General features: G+C 40.5%; 1 protein-coding gene across 2 annotated transcripts; it reads left to right on the forward strand.

Annotated features, from left to right (window-relative positions):
• The first annotated feature begins 9289 nt into the window (after positions 1 to 9289).
• Positions 9290 to 12025, forward strand: LOC132486814 (HMG box transcription factor BBX-like). 2 transcript variants are annotated; one of them, XM_060094386.1, is made up of 2 exons: positions 9290 to 11492; positions 11583 to 12025. In XM_060094386.1, exons 1-2 carry the CDS (start codon positions 9290 to 9292, stop codon positions 12023 to 12025), a joined length of 2646 nt encoding a protein of 881 aa, XP_059950369.1. The 2 variants fall into 2 exon arrangements, with proteins under 2 accessions (XP_059950369.1, XP_059950366.1); XM_060094383.1 differs by having other exon boundaries at positions 9290 to 12025.
• The last annotated feature ends 11990 nt before the right edge of the window (positions 12026 to 24015 follow it).

Raw genomic sequence — 24015 nt, forward strand, 5'->3', positions numbered from 1 at the left:
TTTCTGTGCCAGTACCACACTGTCTTGATTACTGTAGCTTTGTAGTATAGTCTGAAGTCAGGGAGCCTGATTCCTCCGGCTCCGTTTTTCGTTCTCAAGATTGCTTTGGCTATTCGGGGTCTTTTTTTTTTCCAAACAAATTTTGAAATTTTTTGTTCTAGTTCTGTGAAAAATGCCACTGGTAGTTTGATAGGGATTGCATTGAATCTGTAGATTGCTTTGGGTAGTAGAGTCATTTTCACAATATTGATTCTTCCAATCCAGAAGCATGGTATATCTCTCCATCTATTTGTATCATCTTTAATCTCTTTCATCAGTGTCTTATAATTTTCTGCATACAGGTCTTTTGTCTCCTTAGGTAGGTTTATTCCTAGATATTTTATTCTTTTTGTTGCAATGGTAAATGGGAGTGTTTTCTTGATTTCCTTTTCAGATGTTTCATCATTAGTGTACAGGAATGCCAGAGATTCCTGTGCATTAATTTTGTATCCTGCTACTTTACCAAATTCATTGATTAGCTCTAGTAGTTTTCTGGTAGCATCTTTAGGATTCTCTATGTATAGTATCATGTCATCTGCAAACAGTGACAGCTTTACTTCTTCTTTTCCGATTTGGATTCCTTTTATTTCCTTTTCTTCTCTGATTGCTGTGGCTAAAACTTCCAAAACTAGGTTGAATAAGAGTGGTGAGAGTGGGCAACCTTGTCTTGTTCTTGATCTTTGTGGAAATGGTTTCAGTTTTCCACCATTGAGGACAATGTTGGCTGTGGGTTTGTCATATATGGCCTTGATTAGGTTGAGGAAAGTTCCCTCTATGCCTACTTTCTGCAGTGTTTTTATCATAAATGGGTGTTGAATTTTGTCAAAAGCTTTCTCTGCATCTATTGAGAGGATCCTATGGTTTTTCTCCTTCAATTTGTTAATATGGTGTATCACATTGATTGATTTGCGTATATTGAGTAATCCTTGCATTCCTGGAATAAACCCCACTTGATCATGGTGTATGATCCTTTTAATGTGCTGTTGGATTCTGTTAGCTAGTCTTATGTTGAGGCTTTTTGCATCTATGTTCATCAGTGATATAGGCCTGTAGTTTTCTTTCTTTGGGACATCCTTGCCTGGTTTTGGTATCAAGGTGATGGTGACCTCGTAGAATGAGTTTGGGAGTGTTCCTTCCTCTGAAATTGTTTGGAAGAGTTTGAGAAGGATGGGTGTTAGCTCTTCTCTAAATGTTTGATCGAATTCGCCTGTGAAGCCATCTGGTCCTGGGCTTTTGTTTGTTGGAAGATTTTTAATCACAGTTTCAATTTCAGGGCTTGTGATTGGTCTATTCATATTTTCTATTTCTTCCTGATTCAGTCTTGGCAGGTTGTGCATTTCTAAGAATTTGTCCATTTCTTCCAGGTTGTCCATTTTATTGGCATAGAGTTGCTTGTAGTAATCTCTCATGATCTTTTGTATTTCTGCAGCGTGATTTGTTACTTCTCCTTTTTCATTTCTAATTCTATTGATTTGAGTCTTCTCCCTTTTTTTCTTGATGAGTCTGGCTAATGGTCTGTCAATTCCTTAAGTTGATCTTTATGCACAGAATTAGTTACTGTGAACATTACTACTCTTTCCAGAGATTTTCTAATAACTTGGGCCAGAACTGGTTACCGAGGAGCAAGGACCTAATTCCATGCCTCCACACCCTCCCACTGCACCGCACCACACGTCTTACCTCACAAGCTCTAACCTAAATCACAGAGGCACGCGTTTCGTGGACTAACCATCACATCCCCTGGCGGCCTCAGGGGAGTGCTCACGTCCACTGACACCTCCCTTTAGTGCGTCAGCTCGTAGCGGCAGAACTGGGGTGGGGGAGGTTTGTGATCTGGAGCTCAGCACATGCTCGGCAACATGTTTCTCATTTCCTTAGCATTCATGGCTTGCTCTCAGGAATCTGTCGAAAAGGAATAAAAACCACCTGAGTGTCCACATTACCAGATTATGAACTTTTCCCATAGGTTTGAATTGCTTACTTACCTATTATAAATTAACCACAGCTTCATTTGGCCACCAGGTCTTAAGTCTGTTGACAGTTTTCAGCATGACCGAATTGCTCATTTTTCTTGCTTTCAGAAATTGGCTTGGTTGTCTTTAGAGTTGGTGTAAACGTGCCATGTAATAAATGATTTCCACTTAATGGTACAACAGAATTATTGGTTTCTTAGATGTTTGTGTAGTAAAAGTCAATATACACGTTTATATAATTTCTTTCCTCAAAATCTTATACTTAATTTAATTTCTAAAAATTGCACATGTAAGTCATGTGTATAACATGCTAAAGTACTTTAACTGTGATCTTAAAACTGAATAAAAAATATTTAATAGAAAATCAGAATATTGGGCTTCCCTGGTGGCGCAGTGTTTGAGAGTCCACCTGCCGATGCAGGGGACGCGGGTTCGTGCCCCGGTCCGGGAAGATCCTACATGCCGCGGAGTGGCTGGGCCCGTGAGCCATGGCTGCTGAGCCTACGCGTCCGGAGCCCATGCTCCACAACGGGAGAGGCCACAGCAGTGAGAGGCCCGCGTACCGCAAAAAAATAAAAAATAAAAAAAAACTCAGAATATTTTAGTATTGCAAGAGTTCTGCAGCTCTTAATAGTTTGTAAATCCACTCTCTCATTTGTAATTAACATTCTCAATTCTCTTACTCTATGCCTTTTTATAAGGGAATAGTGAAGACAACTTTCTTTGTTGAAAAGGGTATAAGGTATGACAAAGCCCTCAGATATTTCAGGAAATTGTATTTATTGAGAAACTGACCAAGAACCCACATTTTTCCCTGTTACTGTAAGAAGTCTCCAGAGAAAGATTTTCAAAGACTGTCAGTTCAGTATTCACTGGAAGAAGTCTGGCTATTTTGATCCCTAACTGAATTTACATAGATCATCTACATTTGAACATTCAGAGGTACTTAAGAACATTGCTTTTGTTCTGGACCATATGATGTATTTTAAAATTTAAAGTTGAAACATAACATATAGTGCTTCTTTGCAAATATGAGTCCAAATAAGAACAGAAATCAGTCACTGTAGAAAAACATGTAGCCCAACAGAAATCTTGACTGGGCAAGGAAGCTTCACCTACTTCACCTAGGGACGAACCCGCGTCCCCTGCATCGGCAGGCGGACTCTCAACCACTGCGCCACCAGGGAAGCCCTGAAAGGAATTTTTTATCCAAAGTTTATAATGAGTGTCTACAAATCAGTGAGAAAATTACAAATGCCCAGTTTAAAACTGGGCAAAAGATAAAGACAAGTTATTCACAGAGCAAACTGTATAAATAATAAATCAACACATAAAAAATGTTCAACCTCACTAGAAATCAGGGAAAAGCCAATTTAAACATGAGATCGTATTTTTAACTTCAAATTGGGGGGGAAAACCGAAAGAGGGAGTGTTGAGGAAGGATTTGGGAACCAGTTCTTTACATATAGTACTGATAAGGTTGTAAATTTCAGGGAAATTTGTGAAGGAACATTTCAAAAGTTTATACATCCAGCAGTTCTACTTCTATAAATCTTTCCTAGAGATATGTGTACCTGTGTGAAAATTTATATTTACAAAAAAATATTTTCTGCTGCGTTGTTGGCAATGACAAAAAATTAGAAGGAACCCAAATTCCCATCAATATGAGTGGTTAAATAACAGTAGAGCCATACTCTAGAATGCTCAGCTTCCAGTAACCAGAATAAGCTCGACCAATGTGCACTGATGTGAAAAATTTCCAAGATACATCTTAACCCCCTTGGTAGTATTCTTTTATTTTTTTTTTAATTTAATTTATTTATTTTGGGCTGTGTTGGGTCTTCGTTTCTGTGCGTGGCTTCCTCTAGTTGCGGCGAGCGGGGGCCTCTCTTCATCACGGTGCGCGGGCCTCTCACTGTCGCGGCCTCTCTTGTTGTGGAACACAAGCTCCAGACGCGCAGGCTCAGTAGTTGTGGCCCACGGGCCTAGTTGCTCCACGGCATGTGGGATCTTCCCAGACCAGGGCTCGAACCCGTGTCCCCTGCATTGGCAGGCGGATTCTCAACCACTGCGCCACCAGGGAAGCCCCGGTAGTATTCTTCATATCTTAACATGTGCATACCTATGACACATAAATTCCATGTCTAATTTTCTGTCCTACAAACCTACGAAAAGCTACAGACTTCTGATCAATATCCCCCAAACTATTGTCAATTGTAAGAAGTATGTCCAAAAGAAAAAAAAAGAATCAGAAATCTGTTCAAAACCAGCAGATTTTAAAGAACTTATTATCCCCTCACCCACCTCTGTTCTGCTATAGCAACACTGGAAGACTGCAACTAGGAAAGAGAGCAAGCCGAACTCCCACCTCAAATCTTGTCTCTCAACTACAGGGTATGATGAAGTCATTTAAAAAATATATTTAAAGGAGACTGAACCCTTAGGTGAAAGACCCCAATAAGTTATTTCCCTAAAATAGACAGTAAATAAAGACTTTGGAATGCGTTGCAGTGGAAAGATGTGAAATCTCTTTCTTTGGGTCTTCTTAAAATTATCACATTCCCACATATGTCTGCAGTGTTTTAAATATTTTCCATTTATGTAGTAAACATTGAAAGACAGAAAGACAGAGGTTATTTCCAGCTAGATGTTATCCTTTCCCCCCAATGGAACTATGCTTTCCTTTCTAGACACACGAGCTCTCCTTTTTCGAGTCTGAGATTGGAAGTTCTCATGGTTGAATTGTTAACACATTTATCTTTATTTGGGTTGAGTTTGATCCAGCTACTCTGAAGACTATGGTTTCTTCACTAAAAATTGCTTCCATTGTAGATTTATCACCTGGTTGGCAAACGCTGGATAACTTCAGGCACAAGAACATTACTCTGAACCTGGGTGTGGTCAGTGAGATAGAAACCAACATTATTTTTTCCTTCATGATATGAAATATACTCTAACTTTACTCCCAGGGCTTTGTCCAAAAAGCTCATAAAACATAAATTGACTCTGCCCTTCAGACTCCCATGTTCTCCTCCAGTCTACACAGCAAAGTCTAAGTTCAATTACACCAAGACTGATGCCAAATTTCAAAAAACGAGAGCACCCTCCATTTCTGCTAGTGCCAGGTGTGTTGTTCCAGGTGCACAGAAGTATCTTAAAAAGTCTTAGTAAATCTCATTCTACAATAAATAATTACTCAACAAGTTCTCTCTGGACCAGGGTATACTAAGCCAGTGTCTGCTTTCTATTGCAGGCGAAGAAGTTTGTGGTCTTTCATGGAGCTTCCATTTACCAACCTGGAAATGGCATTCATTTTATTGGCTTTTGTTATCTTTTCCCTCTTTACTCTGGCTTCCATCTACACTGACCCGGATGAGAGGAATGAAGGTAAACAGAGAGAGCTCTTCATAAGAGTCCCCATTTCCTTTCCCCACCCAATCATCTTTCTTTGATTTGGTTTAGTTTCTATTCTGTATGTGAGAATGAGTTTGTTTTGGGGTGTGCTGTGTGTGTGTGTGTGTATGAGAGAAGGGAGACAGAGAGACAGAGAAAGAGAGTTTTATTAAATGGCCTGAAATATCTACTGTGGCATTTTACCATTATTTATTAAGAGAGGTTTGGAAATGGAAACGATTATTCACATGACTTTTAATCCCAGAATTTTGCAGGTCTTATGCCCTGAATTTTATATCTATATCTATATCTATATCTATATCTCTCTATATATGTATATGTATATATATAATTTTTCTTTCACCATCCTCCCATCCCTGCCCCTCATCCCTGTCCCCCATCAGAAACTTAAAATGTGCAAAAAGCACAATATCTTTCAAAGTCATTAAAGGTAATTTTCACAGGCTAAATGCAAGTTCACAAGAAACAAATTCCATTATCGTATACATATATGGTGTGTGGAGGTGTGCGCTTTTGTTCAACTATAAATAAGAAGGAAAAGAATTAAAGGTTTTTTCCTAATGAGCTCTTGTCAAAGCCCAAACTTTCAAAAAAAATGTAGAAGCGTTTAAAAAACTCAACACCACATGTTTGCTTATTGCCAGTCATAACAATTATTAGCAATAATATGTAATTTAAATGGCAGTTCTTGGTATTTCACTGTAGTTCAGGTCCTACCAAATTTCACACAAAATTAATGGTGACTGACCATTTTTGAGGGCAAAAATTATATATATATATATATATATATATATATATATATATATATATATATTTATATATATATATATGGCATATGGTAAGGAAATAATATATGTTTGTAGAGAATAAGATAAAATCATAAAAAGAAAACTGTGCTTCCTAAAATTGTGATACCTCTCCATGAATTTTTGTCTGTGAAAGAAGTGCTCTCTGTAAAAGACAATAGTATTCTCTGTCTTATAAACATACTACACTTACAGAAGTAGAAAACAAGAAGCCACAGTAAACAGACATTTAATTTCTGCTGACATGAAGATTGGGAAGCGTAACTGGAGTCCGTAAAGTCTTTTCCATGCTCCATATTGTTTTAGTTTAAAATGGGTTTGGCTGAAAGAAAGAGTAAGAGCAAAATTGCAGTTACTTTAACTAGATGATAATGTCTTTCTCTCACACATAAAGGCAGCCTGGGGGTAGAAGTTCCCTCCTGACACGACTCCCTGGTATCCTGGACCCAGGCCACACTGTCTTGGTTCCCTCCCATCTCCTATGGCAGCTCCCATGTCCGGCACTGACCCAGCTGGCCCATCTTCCACTATCATCTATGCATGCCTGTCAGCAAGAAGAAGCAAGAGGGCACACCTCTGTCTTTTAAGAGCGCTCCCAGAACCTACACTCACCACTTCCCTTTGGCCAGAATTTAGTCCACGGACATCCCGAAAGGAAAGCTGGGAAATGTCATAGTTATTCTGGGAGGCGTGTGTGGAGCAAAAACTTTGGGTTTTGTTCCTAAAGGAAGAGGGGTACAACCAGCAGTGTCTGCCAGACCCGTAGACTCCTAACCATGCATTCACTACGGGGCTGGCAGTCATGAAATTGGGGAATATTTGAGCTAGAAGGAATGTTAAGAGAGCATCTGATTTACTGATGCTTAACCAGAACTGAATATCAGAAAGGCACCTCATACTTGGGGCCCATCACAAACCCAGCAAATACGCATTTCTGGGTGTCCCACCTGGCCACGTGTCTTTAAACAAGATCCCCTACCCCCCCCCCCCATTTTTCTAGCTTTCTTCTCTGGTTAAGAAGCATTGACCAACTATTCATGTTTCAGATGTGACAACAGAGACCCACAAATGTTTAGTGAGTTTCTCAGGGGCTCAGTTAATTAGCAGAAGAGCCAAAACTAGAGCACAGACTCCCCGTTGCAGGTTCCTGCCCCCTCTCTGCACTCCCATGACTCCTGAGTTATGATCCATGGACACAGACAGCCAGAAGACTGGGCCAGTCATAGACATTGACCTTTCCTTTACACTTCTGTATTCCGTTTTTCATAAGTTCCTTTTTCTTCTGCTCTATTCCTCCTATATCTGAGGTCTACTTTCCAAGCTAAAGCAATTCCTCCATTTGAATACTGTTCACTAACAGAACTAGACCCAGCTGCCCAAGAATTCTCATCGAAGAACACCCTTGCTTCCCTTCGTGACCACCAGGTCGGTGCCAAGCACAATTTTGCATGAAAGTACAAAATGTATACACTTTCCTAAATGTGGTAAGACCCAGGAGTAAAACCCACCTTCATTAAAATTGCAGGGCTATTTTCATCTCCTTTCTGGCAGAAGCAGAGAATTGCAGGAGCCACAAAAATAAACTTAAGAGAGGCAGATTTAATTTCACATGTGTATTTAAAATCTGATAGACTCAGCTATGGGCAATGGAGAATCTAAATCTGAATGGGACTCAGCTCCTATGTCAGGGAGCTGATTGTCTCATGGAGGATTCAGTTGTATAACCAGAGCCGACCCAGTGAATGCGCTACCAGAGTTTTCAACTAAGGAGGATGGGGTCAGAACGGAAGCTCTTCCTTGGGGGTATTGCGGTGGGCTTCACGGAAGAGGTGGCCACCCTGATGCAGGTGATATTGACAGAGTAGGGTGGGTGGGGTGCATTCTAACTAAGAATACAGCTTAAGGAAAATTACCTGACCGAAAAAAATGAAATGTATAAGAGGAAAAATCAGCTATGGTTTGGAATGTACCTTAAGTCCAACAAGGAATTGAACAGAACTGATCATTGGCCAGAATCTTCTCAAGTCCTTCAGAGGTCAAAAGACGAACAAAGCATTTTAACAGGGAGTCTCTTAAACTTAAGAGATGGGTGCCTCTGACCTCAGCCTCCCACGTGAGAGCAAAGGCTCTCAAGCTCTAACTTGCACATAAGTCACGTAGAGATTTTATGAAAAAGTAGACTACTGTTCAGTAGGTCTGGGTGGGACCTGAGATTCTGCATTTCTAAGAAGCTTCCAGGTGACGACCATGGTCTAGAAGACGAGCCCAGCCACAGATGTGACGCTTGCAGGCCCCAGGGGGCCAAGCTCATCTGTGTGCAGCAGGGGAGGTGGGAGCTTGGCTACGTGGCTGGGCGTCCAGGTTCCGTCCCGTAAGCAAGGCCCTACAGGACACGGGGCAGACCCAGAGCTGGAGGGCAGGGCCTCAGCCTCCAGCACAGCGCAGTCTTGCCTCAGGTCCTAACGTGTCAGGAGTGGGTGGATTAAGGTTTAAGAAAATATTTTATATGTTTAGAAGAGTTGAGAGTCATTCTTATTTTTTTAGGGAAGAAATTGTATTTAATTAGATTAATTAATTCATCATTTTAAGTTGAAGTATAGTTGATTTACAATGTTGTGTTAGTTTTAGGTGTACAGCACAGTGATTCATATATATATATTCTTCTTCAGATTCTTTTCCATTATAGGTTATTACAAAATATTGAGTATAGTTCCCTGTGCTCTAGAGTAGGTCCTTAGTGGTTATGAGAGTCACTCTTTAAACAGCAGAATCTTGGAGTGTACAGTGAAGGGAGGCCGAGCGGCTCCGCGAGCTCCTCTCTCTCCACTTTCCCATAGAGAAGCCCTGACTGGCCGCTGAGGGCGAGCCACACACACGCCCTCGCGCCCGGCGAACCCGCGCGGTCAGTATCATAGGACACAGGCTTTGCCGCAGTTCATCTTCCTCCCTGTGTACTTTCCGTTTGCCTTCCTGGAATTCTGCTGCATCACAGAAGCTGGAAGTTCCGATGTTCCATTGAACTCACGATGGAAAGTCTTGACTTGACCGGTCAGAGTAATGAAAGGCAGTCATAGAAATAAAGATTATTCCGCAGAAGGAGAAGGAGCTGGAAAACGACCAAAACGAAAGTGCCTTCAGTGGCATCCATTGCTAGCAAAGAAACTTCTTGACTTTTCAGAAGAGGAAGAAGAGGAAGACCAAGAGGAGGATATTGATAAGGTTCAACTTCTTGGGGCCGCGGGTCTAGAGCAAGATGGTGAAACTGAAGATGATGAATCACCAGAACAGCGAGCCCGGAGACCAATGAATGCATTTCTCTTATTTTGCAAACGTCATCGCTCTCTTGTACGTCAGGAACACAGGAACAGGCTTGATAACCGAGGTGCTACCAAGATACTAGCTGATTGGTGGGCTGTTCTCGATCCAAAGGAAAAGCAGAAATACACAGACATGGCCAAGGAGTATAAACATGCATTTATGAAAGCAAATCCTGGCTACAAATGGTGTGCTACCACAAACAAGCCTGTGAAATCCCCAACATCCACTGTCAATCCACGGGAGAAACTGTGGGCCTTCCCATCTGACTCTTCAAGAGCCTTGCCAAGCCCCAAGAAAACAAAGCCTGAAGAAATGCCTCAGCTTAACTTTGGGCTGGCTGATCCTACTCAAATGGGAGGCCTGAGCATGCTGCTTTTAGCTGGAGAACATGTTCTTGGTACACCAGAGATATCCTCTGGCACTTGCAGGCCTGATGTTTCAGAATCCTCTGAATTGCGTCAGGAGTCACCATTATTTCAGTTTGCCGAGATATCTTCAGGTACCTCCCACCCTGATGTTCCGTCAAAACAATGTCAAGCATCAGCCTTGTTTCAGTTTGCAGAGATCTGTTCGAAGACTTCACAGTTGGGCGGTGCTGAACCTGTAAAACGCTGTGGAGAGTCTGCACTCTTTCAACTGGCAGAGATGTGCCTGGCATCAGAGGGGGTGAAAATGGAAGAATCAAAGCTAATAAAAGCCAAAGAATCAGATGGCGGAAGAATTCAAGAACTGGAGAAGGGCAAGGAAGAAAGAGAAATGAAAATGGAGAAAATAGATGAAGCCAGGTTCCAGAAAGAAGCAGAATTTGAAAAATCAGCTAAGGAAAATGTAAGAGATTCTAAGGAATTAAGAAATTTTGAGGAGCTGCGAATGGATGATATAATGGGTATAAAAATGGAAGCTCCTAAAGCAATTAAAAAGGAAGAATTAGAGGAAGATCAAAAATGTAGTCACTTCCCTGATTTTTCTTACTCTGGCAGTAGCAAGATAATAATAAGCGATGTTCCCAGTAGGAAGGATCACATGTGCCATCCTCATGGCATTAGGATCATCGAGATTCCCACAGCGTTAAGCAAACCAGAAAAGCTAAAAAAGGAAAAGAAGAAAACCAAAATGGATCGACAGGGAAATGATAAATCCACACCCAAGAAGACTTGCAAAAAGAGGCAGTCCTCGGAATCTGATATCGAGAGTGTCATGTACACCATTGAAGCTGTTGCAAAGGGAGACTGGGGCATCGAGAAGCTTGGAGATACCCCTCGCAAGCAGGTGCATACATCCTCGAGTGGCAAGGGAAGCATTTTGGATGCCAAGCCACCAAAGAAGAAAGTGAAATCAAGAGAGAAGAAAATGTCAAAGGAGAGATCCTCAGACACCACCCAAGAGTCAAGACCTCAAGATTTTATCAGTATTTCTGCCAGCAAGAACATTTCTGGTGAGGTCCCAGAGGGTATAAAAGCAGAACCTTTGACCCCTACGGAGGATGCATTACCACCCAGTCTATCGGGACAGGCCAAGCCTGAGGACAGTGAGTGTCACAGAAAAATAGAGACTTGTGGCTCCCGGAAATCTGAGAGGTCTTGCAAAGGTGCTCTTTATAAAACCCTGGTGTCTGAGGGTATGCTCACCTCTCTGCGAGCTAATGTTGGCAGAGGGAAACGAAGGTCAGGAAAAGGAAAGTCCTCTGATCATGAAGAGTGTTGGCATGAAGAAAGCTGGACATTTCACCAGAGTGGGACCAGTGGAAGCAAGAAGTTCAAGAAGACAAAGCCAAAGGAAGACTCTCTCCTTGGCTCAGCAAAGCTGGATGAAGAATTTGAAAAGAAATTCAACAGCCTCCCTCAGTATAGTCCTGTTACATTTGACCAGAAATGTGTACCTGTCCCAAGAAAAAAGAAGAAGAGCGGACATATGTCCTCAGAACCGACCCAAACCAGCAAAGGTCCTTTCCAGTCTCAGAAAAAGAACTTATTCCACAAAATTGTCAGCAAATACAAGCACAAAAAGGAGAAGCCTAATGTTCCGGAAAAAGGAAGTGGGGATAAATGGTCAAACAAGCAACTCTTCTTGGCTGCCATTCACCCTACAGAAGCCATATTTTCAGAAGACAGAAACACCACAGAGCCTGCTTATAAGGTTACAAATGCCCCATCCATTCCCAACACTCCAGAGCCAACAAGGGCGCAAGAACCCTTGGTGGGCAGTCAAAAGAGAAAAGCAAGGAAAACCAAGATCACACACCTTGTCAGGACAGCAGATGGCCGGGTATCACCAGCAGGAGGTACTTTGGATGACAAACCAAAGGAACACCTGCAGAGGAGTCTTGTTAAGGTGACCGAGACAGGCTGCAATGACGAATGCTCACACAACCGAGAGGCCACGGAGACGCGGAGCAGCACCCCAGAGATGCCCGCCGTGTCTGCGTTCTTCAGCCTCGCTGTGCCGGCCGAAGTGGCTGCCATGGAAAATGCATAGAAGTCAGAGATCAACTCCGCTCCCCCATGATGGACAGCCAAAAGAAATGCCCCCGACTCCTGTACTTATTTCTTGCGCTGACCAGTGAAGCGCCCTTTAATTGTAAAACATTGTGCTTTACCTACTACCCTAGCCTTGTCTTTATTGAGAGATGCTAGTGAGTCCATGTGGTGGCAGATAGAGACAGCAAACAAGTGCTTGTTGCCCTACACGGCCCAGATTCACTTGAAGCAGAAGTTGGCACCCTGGGCCAGTTTGTTCTTTCAGAACCCAGAGTCTTTGAGGGTGATGTTGTCTGTCTGATAATGAGCAGAAATGGGATGATCCTAGAGCTTTGCTTTCTATGGAAGGCTTTTGATGGTAATAGGTGGTAACTTGGTAAAAGGCTGCCTTTACTGTAGCTAATCCAGCATCTCTTTTACCAACCAGAGAGTGTGAAACTAGTTTCATATATTACCTAGCTATTCTTTCAAAACAAAAACCAAAAGCAAAAAAACAAAAACTGACACACTGCACTAGTTATTATTAGATATTCTTAGTCTTTTTTGTACATGGAGGTTTATGTTCTAAGATGGTTTATATAATAGGCTATACCTACATTTACATTGTAGAATAATATTAAAAAGCCTCTTCCAGAGACTCCCAAACAGCACGGGCAGGCAGATGTACCGCTGTTAGCGGTGTATGCTCGGCCTTGTGGTCCATATATTCTGCACTTTTATATTTGCCACCAGAGTGGTAGTTTGCTGGCACAAAGAGAAAGAGAGAGAAGAAGAAAAATTACAGTTCTTACAAGCAGAATTTTTTTCTTAGCCTTGAGTGACCAAGAAGAATTTGCTTGGGTCCAATTGTGGCGAATATTTTCCCAGACAGGGGAAGAGTCCAGCAGATTACAGATTACTGATGTTTTCATGCCTTGAGGATTCTTTTATTTTTACACAAGGGTCTGAGTGACCAATGGATCGTTCATACAGACAAAAAAAGAAAAATAGTATTCAGAAGTGACCTTAGGATTACTTCACTATTCAGAACACATTGAAGACACACTCACTTTGTGTGGTCTTTGAGCTACAGCCCTTTTACATCCATCCCAGACAGACTGGACGGGTAGCAATTGCTATGCACAGCCTAATTGGCACTGCAGGTTTTTAGAGCCATTTTGAGTTTCTGTGGTTACGGAGGTATTGATGAGGGAGGTGTGCCTGACCAGAGTGGGACTCGCAGTTATAGATCCACCTGCAAGTTTCCTGTTTCCTTTTCATGTTTTGTTGCTTTTGAACATAAAACCAACCATACATATGCCAGTGCAACTGGATTAAGTGGCTTAGAACATTCAACATATTGACTCCATCACCTGACGTTCACAGTATCTTGTTTCTTAGCAACAGATGCAAAGTGATAAATCAAAATTAGTCTTCGGCTACAGATTTTACAGGGTATTTGTTCCATAGCACAAAGTATTTCCCCACTCTTGCATCACAGCACAAACTACCAACTTTTAAGTATTGGATTCCAGCAATAATTTTTACTGGTTTTCAAACTGGCGGAATTTTGATAGTGTTAGTTCAAGTTTGAAACTTTTGAATTAGATCTCTAAATGGTGACAGTTTACAAGGTTTTATCTAGCTATCTTATTTATACTTGACTGAATTGTAATGATGATTTTTTTTCTCATCGTAATTTGACCTAATAGCCATACCAAAAAATGACTCTATTAGTACTGACTAGGTTTAGCTTTTCACGGTTGTAGATGTTACTTCAGTTTCAGTGCTGGAAAATATGTACAACATACTAACAGAATTGAAAAAGAACAGAGAGATTTGGGCTTTTGTTTTTTTCAAAGCAGGTAAAGAGGGCATCAGGGCATTGGAACGGTGTCCTCAAAAATGCATATTCCTTGTGGGCATGGAGGAAGAAGGAATTAGTAAGCAAGGTTAATCAGAGGCAGAAGCTTAGCCCCATTCACACAGAAATAAATCAGGTGAGCAACCCCAGATTTTAGCATGATATTTTTACTACGATGCTGTTGTATTAATATTTTCTAAATTTCGAAACACAAAGTGAATGTTTGAAAATTGCTGGGTCCCAGTGTTGGTGGCTGTTGGAGTTTCTGGACCACTTGCTAGCAGTGATTTAAAAATTATAATTAGCTAAAATCCAAAAAAAAAAATAAAATCAACAACAAAAGTTGTTTGGTGCAGAACATGCACCTTGACAATGGCACTAACTTGTTATTCTCTAGAACATGTTAGAATAGGTCTATTTTTGCCAGTGCCCTCTCCTCCAGTCCTCTGATTACATTTCACTAGAGTTCCTTAACAGAGTGCTGTATATTCATGGGACCTTTCTTAAAAAGAAGCAAAACAAAAGATGACTTTTTTCTATGTGATTAATATATCTTACTTGATCTGCTTTTCCTAAACCTCAGTGGCTTTTCCCTTAGGCAGGGGTCGGGGTGGAGGGCGACCTACTGGATACGACTGTTTTCAGGTACTTCAGAAAAAAAAAAAAACCCACCTTTTTGTAGACATGCTTAATTTTTAAGCGGTTAGGCACTGAGAGTAGCAGAAATCCTGCAAAGCTCTATAGTCTTTTAGACACTCACCTTGTCATTTCTCTGAGTAATGTCTTGATTTCAAAAATAGTGCTTTTCTCATGCCCTGAATCCATTGGAGAGGGGTGTTGGTATTTTCAGGTAACAACATTTGTGAGCACAAATATTGCAGACCAACATGTAGTACCCTCCCCCATTTATCATTTTCATTTCACTTCTCTCATTCTTTTTTATTTTAGAAAATCATATTGCTATGGTGTGTACCTTAATCTGCCAGCAAACACCATCTACACTAACATTTGTCCCACAAGCATCCTCAAGAGAAAAAGTTGTTGCACCTTATATATATTTCAAGCAAACCAAAATATGATGCTCTTCTGCCTTTGTTTTATTCTAAATTGTTGTATCATATCTTTCTGAAACCATTCTGAATCTAGTTGAAATTCTCAATATTTATGCTTTTACCTTAATTTCTAGATTCAAACCTGTATATAAATCTTTGGAACAAAATTGTCCTAGCCCTTCTCTGTGTTGCTGGAAGTGGATGATTTAGTCTCAGATGGAGACACAGTACTGTTCCAGTTTTCTTTAGCCTTTTATTTATTTAGTTATTCTGGGTATTTTCCTATGTAATTTTGAAGTGTGTAGAGTATACTATAGTTACTGAAGCTGCAGCTCCAAGAAGCTGAGTGAAAGAGAGAAAATACTGTAAGACGCCCTTCTTAAGTGTTTATTTGTTTGGATAACTGTAATGAGGCCAGGAAAAGGCAAAAGGTCCCACAGCCACTTTGAAGACACAGGTTCTTATCCCCAAACTAGGTTAGGTCCCAGATTTTAGATGAAAATGGTGAATTCTTTAAAGCCCTCTTTTTTAAAAGGATATATCATACCATTGTAATTCTGACAGTCTTTTCCCCCCCGAAAATATATTTATTTAATTCCGTCAGATGAGCTTTCTACCAGTGCCCCCTCAAAGCCATGCTCAACTCATTCCCACGTTATCACTGTTATTATAGTTCCTGCCATTCAAACTGCTGCCGAGAAAAAAAGTGATCGAACACTGTGAACAAAAAGGAGCATCTGAACGGGTCTGGTTATTTAGAATCCAACTTGTGTAATCCCTGTCACTCTCTTATCAAGTCAGATGCTACTCTGCCTGAGTCATAGAAAATTTTGTTTGCACTCTGTAGTCCTTGGCTCATCCTCTGGAAATGTTTGCACCTATGTAAAATCTCAAGCAGATTATAAATCGATACAGCACTAGGAGTAAGCTGAAAACTGAATGACATGTTTTGTCTATACAGTTCCGGGGGAGGGATGGGGAATATCAAGTAGCTCTGTTCCAAGTTTGGCATTTGGCATTAATGTGAAGCAGTGGGACCATGCTGCCTGTTAAACTACTGTATGAATCCTAAGTGTTCTGGAGACCAGCAGCTGGAGGCTGGAGGCCAGCATCCATACAGCAAAGGGGAAGCATCGCCGCTTCTTGGGGGAAAAGGAAGGAAGTCGTGCAAGGCCTGGAGTCATCATTTGTAAAGGGGAAGTCGGGGTGTACGTGATGCTGTGAGAAGGTTCACCTTTGATTGCACTGCTTCACAGAGCCCTCAGATAAGGCCAATCCTAATGGGCTACCTCGGCTTTAACGGTTAATTCCAGTAAGTCCTGTTTCAAAGGTTTGTCTTTTTTTGCTTCTACCGTCAGGGCCACTGTTTTCCACTGCAGTGTTTTGACTTCCCAAACCACCTTCTCCAGAGAGAACAATGTATTGCTGAAAATGGGCAGTAGAAGCAAATGCTCTTATTACATTTGACCTATAAAGTATTCAGAGTGACTGTTAGGTGGGAATTAAAATTTAGCTTTCCCCACATAGGATCTTGTTTTGCACCTTATAAAGAGTGTACTAATTGTTAATTAGGTGTTGCTTTTATTTAGACAAGCATTCCCAAAGAATTAGATTTGGATTTTGTGTTTCTTTGAGTTTGGGGATTTTTTATTTTACAGTTATCTTATTTAGATTGACTAACCTCATACTTACAATAAAAAAAGAAACAGTGGTTCAGTTCATCTTACCAGATATGTCTGGTGATGTATTCAGAGTCTGATGGACTGCTTTGCTTTTATATAGTTTGGAAGTGATAGTGAAGTTTATTATACCCCATATTAAATGACCTTGTCCTTTTCACTGGGGACATTATCTTACATTTTAGAAACAGAAGCAGCAAAAGAGTGAACAACAAGACAAGTACATTTGATTCCCCTCATACACGTCCATCTGTTTGTGCTACGCTTTCCTTAAAAATATCAATATACATTTTCTTCACACGTACAGAAAGTTTCCTCTCCTGGCCAAATTTTATTTGTGGTGGTATGATTTATAATAATAACAGAAAAGAGGAAACCTTGTACTTAGAAATTCGGTGGCCACTGTTTCCTTGTTGCAGTCAGTGGTCAAAATTGATCCTGCCCTGAAGTTGATCTTTTTTATTTATTTATTTATTTATTTATTTATTTATTTATTTATTTATTTATTTATTTATTTATTAGTTTCTGCTTAATAACAAAGTGAATCAGTCATACATATACATCTGTTCCCACATCCCTTCCCTCATGCATCTCCCTCCCTCCCACCCTCCCCATCCCACCCCTCCAGGCGGTCACAAAGCACCGAGCTGATCTCCCTGTGCTCTGCGGCTGCTTCCCACTATCTATCTACCTTACGTTTGGTAGTGTATATATGTCCATGCCTCTCTTTCGCTTTGTCACAGCTTACCCTTCCCCCTCCCCATATCCTCAAGTCCATTCTCAAGTTAGGTCTGTGTCTTTATGCCCATTTTACCCCTAGGTTCTTCATGACATTTTAAAAAAAAATTCCATATATATGTGTTAGCATACGGTATTTGTCTGTCTCTTTCTGACTTACTTCACTCTGTATGACAGACTCTAGGTCTATCCACCTCATTACAAATAGCTCAGTTTCGTTTCTTTTTATGGCTGAGTAATATTCCATTGTATATATGTGCCACATCTTCTTTATCCATTCATCGGATGATGGACACTTAGGTTGTTTCTATCTCCGGGCTATTGTGAATAGAGCTGCAATGAACATTTTGGTACATGGTCTCTTTTTGAATTATGGTTTTCTCAGGGTATATGCCTCGTAGTGGGATTGCTGGGTCATATGGTAGTTCTATTTTTAGTTTTTTAAGGAACCTCCATACTGTTCTCCATAGTGGCTGTACCAATTCACATTCCCACCAGCAGTGCAAGAGGGTTCCCTTTCTCCACACCCTCTCCAGCATTTATTGTTTCTAGATTTCTTGATGATGGCGATTCTGACTGGTGTGAGATGATATCTCATTGTAGTTTTGATTTGCATTTCTCTAATGATTAATGATGTTGAGCATCCTTTCATGTGTTTGTTGGCAGTCTGTATATCTTCTTTGGAGAAATGCCTATTTAAATCTTCTGCCCATTTTTGGATTGGGTTGTTTGTTTTTTTGCTATTGAGCTGCATGAGCTGCTTATAAATTTTGGAGATTAATCCTTTGTCAGTTGCTTCATTTGCAAATATTTTCTCCCATGCTGAGGGTTGTCTTTTGGTCTTGTTTATGGTTTCCTTTGCTGTGCAAAAGCTTTGAAGTTTCATGAGGTCCCATTTGTTTATCTTTGTTTTTATTTCCATTTCTCTAGGAGGTGGGTCCAAAAGGATCTTGCTGTGATTTATGTCATAGAGTGTTCTGCCTATGTTTTCCTCTAAGAGTTTGATAGTTTCTGGCCTTACATTTAGGTCTTTAATCCATTTTGAGCTTATTTTTGTGTATGGTGTTAGGGAATGATCTAATCTCATACTTTTACATGTCCCTGTCCAGTTTTCCCAGCACCACTTATTGAAGAGGCTGTCCTTTCTCCACTGTACATTCCTGCCTCCTTTATCAAAGATAAGTTGACCATATGTGCATGGGTTGATCTCTGGGCTTTCTATCCCGTTCCATTGATCTATCTTTCTGTTTCTGTGCCAGTACCACACTGTCTTGATTACTGTAGCTTTGTAGTATAGTCTGAAGTCAGGGAGCCTGATTCCTCCAGCTCCGTTTTTCGTTCTCAAGATTGCTTTGGCTATTCGGGGTCTTTTTTTTTTCCAAACAAATTTTGAAATTTTTTGTTCTAGTTCTGTGAAAAATGCCACTGGTAGTTTGATAGGGATTGCATTGAATCTGTAGATTGCTTTGGGTAGTAGAGTCATTTTCACAATATTGATTCTTCCAATCCAGAAGCATGGTATATCTCTCCATCTATTTGTATCATCTTTAATCTCTTTCATCAGTGTCTTATAATTTTCTGCATACAGGTCTTTTGTCTCCTTAGGTAGGTTTATTCCTAGATATTTTATTCTTTTTGTTGCAATGGTAAATGGGAGTGTTTTCTTGATTTCATTTTCAGATGTTTCACCATTAGTGTACAGGAATGCCAGAGATTTCTGTGCATTAATTTTGTATCCTGCTACTTTACCAAATTCATTGATTAGCTCTAGTAGTTTTCTGGTAGCATCTTTAGGATTCTCTATGTATAGTATCATGTCATCTGCAAACAGTGACAGCTTTACTTCTTCTTTTCCGATTTGGATTCCTTTTATTTCCTTTTCTTCTCTGATTGCTGTGGCTAAAACTTCCAAAACTAGGTTGAATAAGAGTGGTGAGAGTGGGCAACCTTGTCTTGTTCTTGATCTTTGTGGAAATGGTTTCAGTTTTCCACCATTGAGGACAATGTTGGCTGTGGGTTTGTCATATATGGCCTTGATTAGGTTGAGGAAAGTTCCCTCTATGCCTACTTTCTGCAGTGTTTTTATCATAAATGGGTGTTGAATTTTGTCAAAAGCTTTCTCTGCATCTATTGAGAGGATCCTATGGTTTTTCTCCTTCAATTTGTTAATATGGTGTACCACATTGATTGATTTGCGTATATTGAGTAATCCTTGCATTCCTGGAATAAACCCCACTTGATCATGGTGTATGATCCTTTTAATGTGCTGTTGGATTCTGTTAGCTAGTCTTATGTTGAGGCTTTTTGCATCTATGTTCATCAGTGATATAGGCCTGTAGTTTTCTTTCTTTGGGACATCCTTGCCTGGTTTTGGTATCAAGGTGATGGTGACCTCGTAGAATGAGTTTGGGAGTGTTCCTTCCTCTGAAATTGTTTGGAAGAGTTTGAGAAGGATGGGTGTTAGCTCTTCTCTAAATGTTTGATCGAATTCGCCTGTGAAGCCATCTGGTCCTGGGCTTTTGTTTGTTGGAAGATTTTTAATCACAGTTTCAATTTCAGGGCTTGTGATTGGTCTATTCATATTTTCTATTTCTTCCTGATTCAGTCTTGGCAGGTTGTGCATTTCTAAGAATTTGTCCATTTCTTCCAGGTTGTCCATTTTATTGGCATAGAGTTGCTTGTAGTAATCTCTCATGATCTTTTGTATTTCTGCAGCGTGAGTTGTTACTTCTCCTTTTTCATTTCTAATTCTATTGATTTGAGTCTTCTCCCTTTTTTTCTTGATGAGTCTGGCTAATGGTCTGTCAATTCCTTAAGTTGATCTTTATGCACAGAATTAGTTACTGTGAACATTACTACTCTTTCCAGAGATTTTCTAATAACTTGGGCCAGAACTGGTTACCGAGGAGCAAGGACCTAATTCCATGCCTCCACACCCTCCCACTGCACCGCACCACACGTCTTACCTCACAAGCTCTAACCTAAATCACAGAGGCACGCGTTTCGTGGACTAACCATCACATCCCCTGGCGGCCTCAGGGGAGTGCTCACGTCCACTGACACCTCCCTTTAGTGCGTCAGCTCGTAGCGGCAGAACTGGGGTGGGGGAGGTTTGTGATCTGGAGCTCAGCACATGCTCGGCAACATGTTTCTCATTTCCTTAGCATTCATGGCTTGCTCTCAGGAATCTGTCAAAAAGGAATAAAAACCACCTGCGAGTCCACATTACCAGATTATGAACTTTTCCCATAGGTTTGAATTGCTTACTTACCTATTATAAATTAACCACAGCTTCATTTGGCCACCAGGTCTTAAGTCTGTTGACAGTTTTCAGCATGACCGAATTGCTCATTTTTCTTGCTTTCAGAAATTGGCTTGGTTGTCTTTAGAGTTGGTGTAAACGTGCCATGTAATAAATGATTTCCACTTAATGGTACAACAGAATTATTGCTTTCTTAGATGTATGTGTAGTAAAAGTCAATATACACGTTTATATAATTTCTTTCCTCAAAATCTTATACTTAATTTAATTTCTAAAAATTGCACATGTAAGTCATGTGTATAACATGCTAAAGTACTTTAACTGTGATCTTAAAACTGAATAAAAAATATTTAATAGAAAATCAGAATATTGGGCTTCCCTGGTGGCGCAGTGTTTGAGAGTCCACCTGCCGATGCAGGGGACGCGGGTTCGTGCCCCGGTCCGGGAAGATCCTACATGCCGCGGAGTGGCTGGGCCCGTGAGCCATGGCTGCTGAGCCTACGCGTCCGGAGCCCATGCTCCACAACGGGAGAGGCCACAGCAGTGAGAGGCCCGCGTACCGCAAAAAAATAAAAAATAAAAAAAAACTCAGAATATTTTAGTATTGCAAGAGTTCTGCAGCTCTTAATAGTTTGTAAATCTACTATCTCATTTGTAATTAACATTCTCAATTCTCTTACTCTATGCCTTTTTATAAGGGAATAGTTAAGACAACTTTCTTTGTTGAAAAGGGTATAAGGTATGACAAAGCCCTGAGATATTTCAGGAAACTGTATTTATTGAGAAACTGACCAAGAACCCACATTTTTCCCTGTTACTGTAAGAAGTCTCCAGAGAAAGATTTTCAAAGACTGTCAGTTCAGTATTCACTGGAAGAAGTCTGGCTATTTTGATCCCTAACTGAATTTACATAGATCATCTACATTTGAACATTCAGAGGTACTTAAGAACATTGCTTTTGTTCTGGACCATATGATGTATTTTAAAATTTAAAGTTGAAACATAACATATAGTGCTTCTTTGCAAATATGAGTCCAAATAAGAACAGAAATCAGTCACTGTAGAAAAACATGTAGCCCAACAGAAATCTTGACTGGGCAAGGAAGCTTCACCTACTTCACCTAGGGACGAACCCGCGTCCCCTGCATCGGCAGGCAGACTCTCAACCACTGTGCCACCAGGGAAGCCCTGAAAGGAATTTTTTATCCAAAGTTTATAATGAGTGTCTACAAATCAGTGAGAAAATTACAAATGCCCAGTTTAAAACTGGGCAAAAGATAAAGACAAGTTATTCACAGAGCAAACTGTATAAATAATAAATCAACACATAAAAAATGTTCAACCTCACTAGAAATCAGGGAAAAGCCAATTTAAACATGAGATCATATTTTTAACTTCAAATTGGGGGGGAAAACCGAAAGAGGGAGTGTTGAGGAAGGATTTGGGAACCAGTTCTTTACATATAGTACTGATAAGGTTGTAAATTTCAGGGAAATTTGTGAAGGAACATTTCAAAAGTTTATACATCCAGCAGTTCTACTTCTATAAATCTTTCCTAGAGATATGTGTACCTGTGTGAAAATTTATATTTACAAAAAAATATTTTCTGCTGCGTTGTTGGCAATGACAAAAAATTAGAAGGAACCCAAATTCCCATCAATATGAGTGGTTAAATGACAGTAGAGCCATACTCTAGAATGCTCAGCTTCCAGTAACCAGAATAAGCTCGACCAATGTGCACTGATGTGAAAAATTTCCAAGATACATCTTAACCCCCTTGGTAGTATTCTTTTATTTTTTTTTTAATTTAATTTATTTATTTTGGGCTGTGTTGGGTCTTCGTTTCTGTGCGTGGCTTCCTCTAGTTGCGGCGAGCGGGGGCCTCTCTTCATCACGGTGCGCGGGCCTCTCACTGTCGCGGCCTCTCTTGTTGTGGAACACAAGCTCCAGACGCGCAGGCTCAGTAGTTGTGGCCCACGGGCCTAGTTGCTCCACGGCATGTGGGATCTTCCCAGACCAGGGCTCGAACCCGTGTCCCCTGCATTGGCAGGCGGATTCTCAACCACTGCGCCACCAGGGAAGCCCCGGTAGTATTCTTCATATCTTAACATGTGCATACCTATGACACATAAATTCCATGTCTAATTTTCTGTCCTACAAACCTACGAAAAGCTACAGACTTCTGATCAATATCCCCCAAACTATTGTCAATTGTAAGAAGTATGTCCAAAAGAAAAAAAAAGAATCAGAAATCTGTTCAAAACCAGCAGATTTTAAAGAACTTATTATCCCCTCACCCACCTCTGTTCTGCTATAGCAACACTGGAAGACTGCAACTAGGAAAGAGAGCAAGCCTAACTCCCACCTCAAATCTTGTCTCTCAACTACAGGGTATGATGAAGTCATTTAAAAAATATATTTAAAGGAGACTGAACCCTTAGGTGAAAGACCCCAATAAGTTATTTCCCTAAAATAGACAGTAAATAAAGACTTTGGAATGCGTTGCAGTGGAAAGATGTGAAATCTCTTTCTTTGGGTCTTCTTAAAATTATCACATTCCCACATATGTCTGCAGTGTTTTAAATATTTTCCATTTATGTAGTAAACATTGAAAGACAGAAAGACAGAGGTTATTTCCAGCTAGATGTTATCCTTTCCCCCCAATGGAACTATGCTTTCCTTTCTAGACACATGAGCTCTCCTTTTTCGAGTCTGAGATTGGAAGTTCTCATGGTTGAATTGTTAACACATTTATCTTTATTTGGGTTGAGTTTGATCCAGCTACTCTGAAGACTATGGTTTCTTCACTAAAAATTGCTTCCATTGTAGATTTATCACCTGGTTGGCAAACGCTGGATAACTTCAGGCACAAGAACATTACTCTGAACCTGGGTGTGGTCAGTGAGATAGAAACCAACATTATTTTTTCCTTCATGATATGAAATATACTCTAACTTTACTCCCAGGGTTTTGTCCAAAAAGCTCATAAAACATAAATTGACTCTGCCCTTCAGACTCCCATGTTCTCCTCCAGTCTACACAGCAAAGTCTAAGTTCAATTACACCAAGACTGATGCCAAATTTCAAAAAACGAGAGCACCCTCCATTTCTGCTAGTGCCAGGTGTGTTGTTCCAGGTGCACAGAAGTATCTTAAAAAGTCTTAGTAAATCTCATTCTACAATAAATAATTACTCAACAAGTTCTCTCTGGACCAGGGTATACTAAGCCAGTGTCTGCTTTCTATTGCAGGCGAAGAAGTTTGTGGTCTTTCATGGAGCTTCCATTTACCAACCTGGAAATGGCATTCATTTTATTGGCTTTTGTTATCTTTTCCCTCTTTACTCTGGCTTCCATCTACACTGACCCGGATGAGAGGAATGAAGGTAAACAGAGAGAGCTCTTCATAAGAGTCC

Source organism: Mesoplodon densirostris, chromosome 1 (assembly GCF_025265405.1).
Source record: "Mesoplodon densirostris isolate mMesDen1 chromosome 1, mMesDen1 primary haplotype, whole genome shotgun sequence".
Taxonomy (NCBI): Eukaryota; Metazoa; Chordata; class Mammalia; order Artiodactyla; family Ziphiidae; genus Mesoplodon; species Mesoplodon densirostris.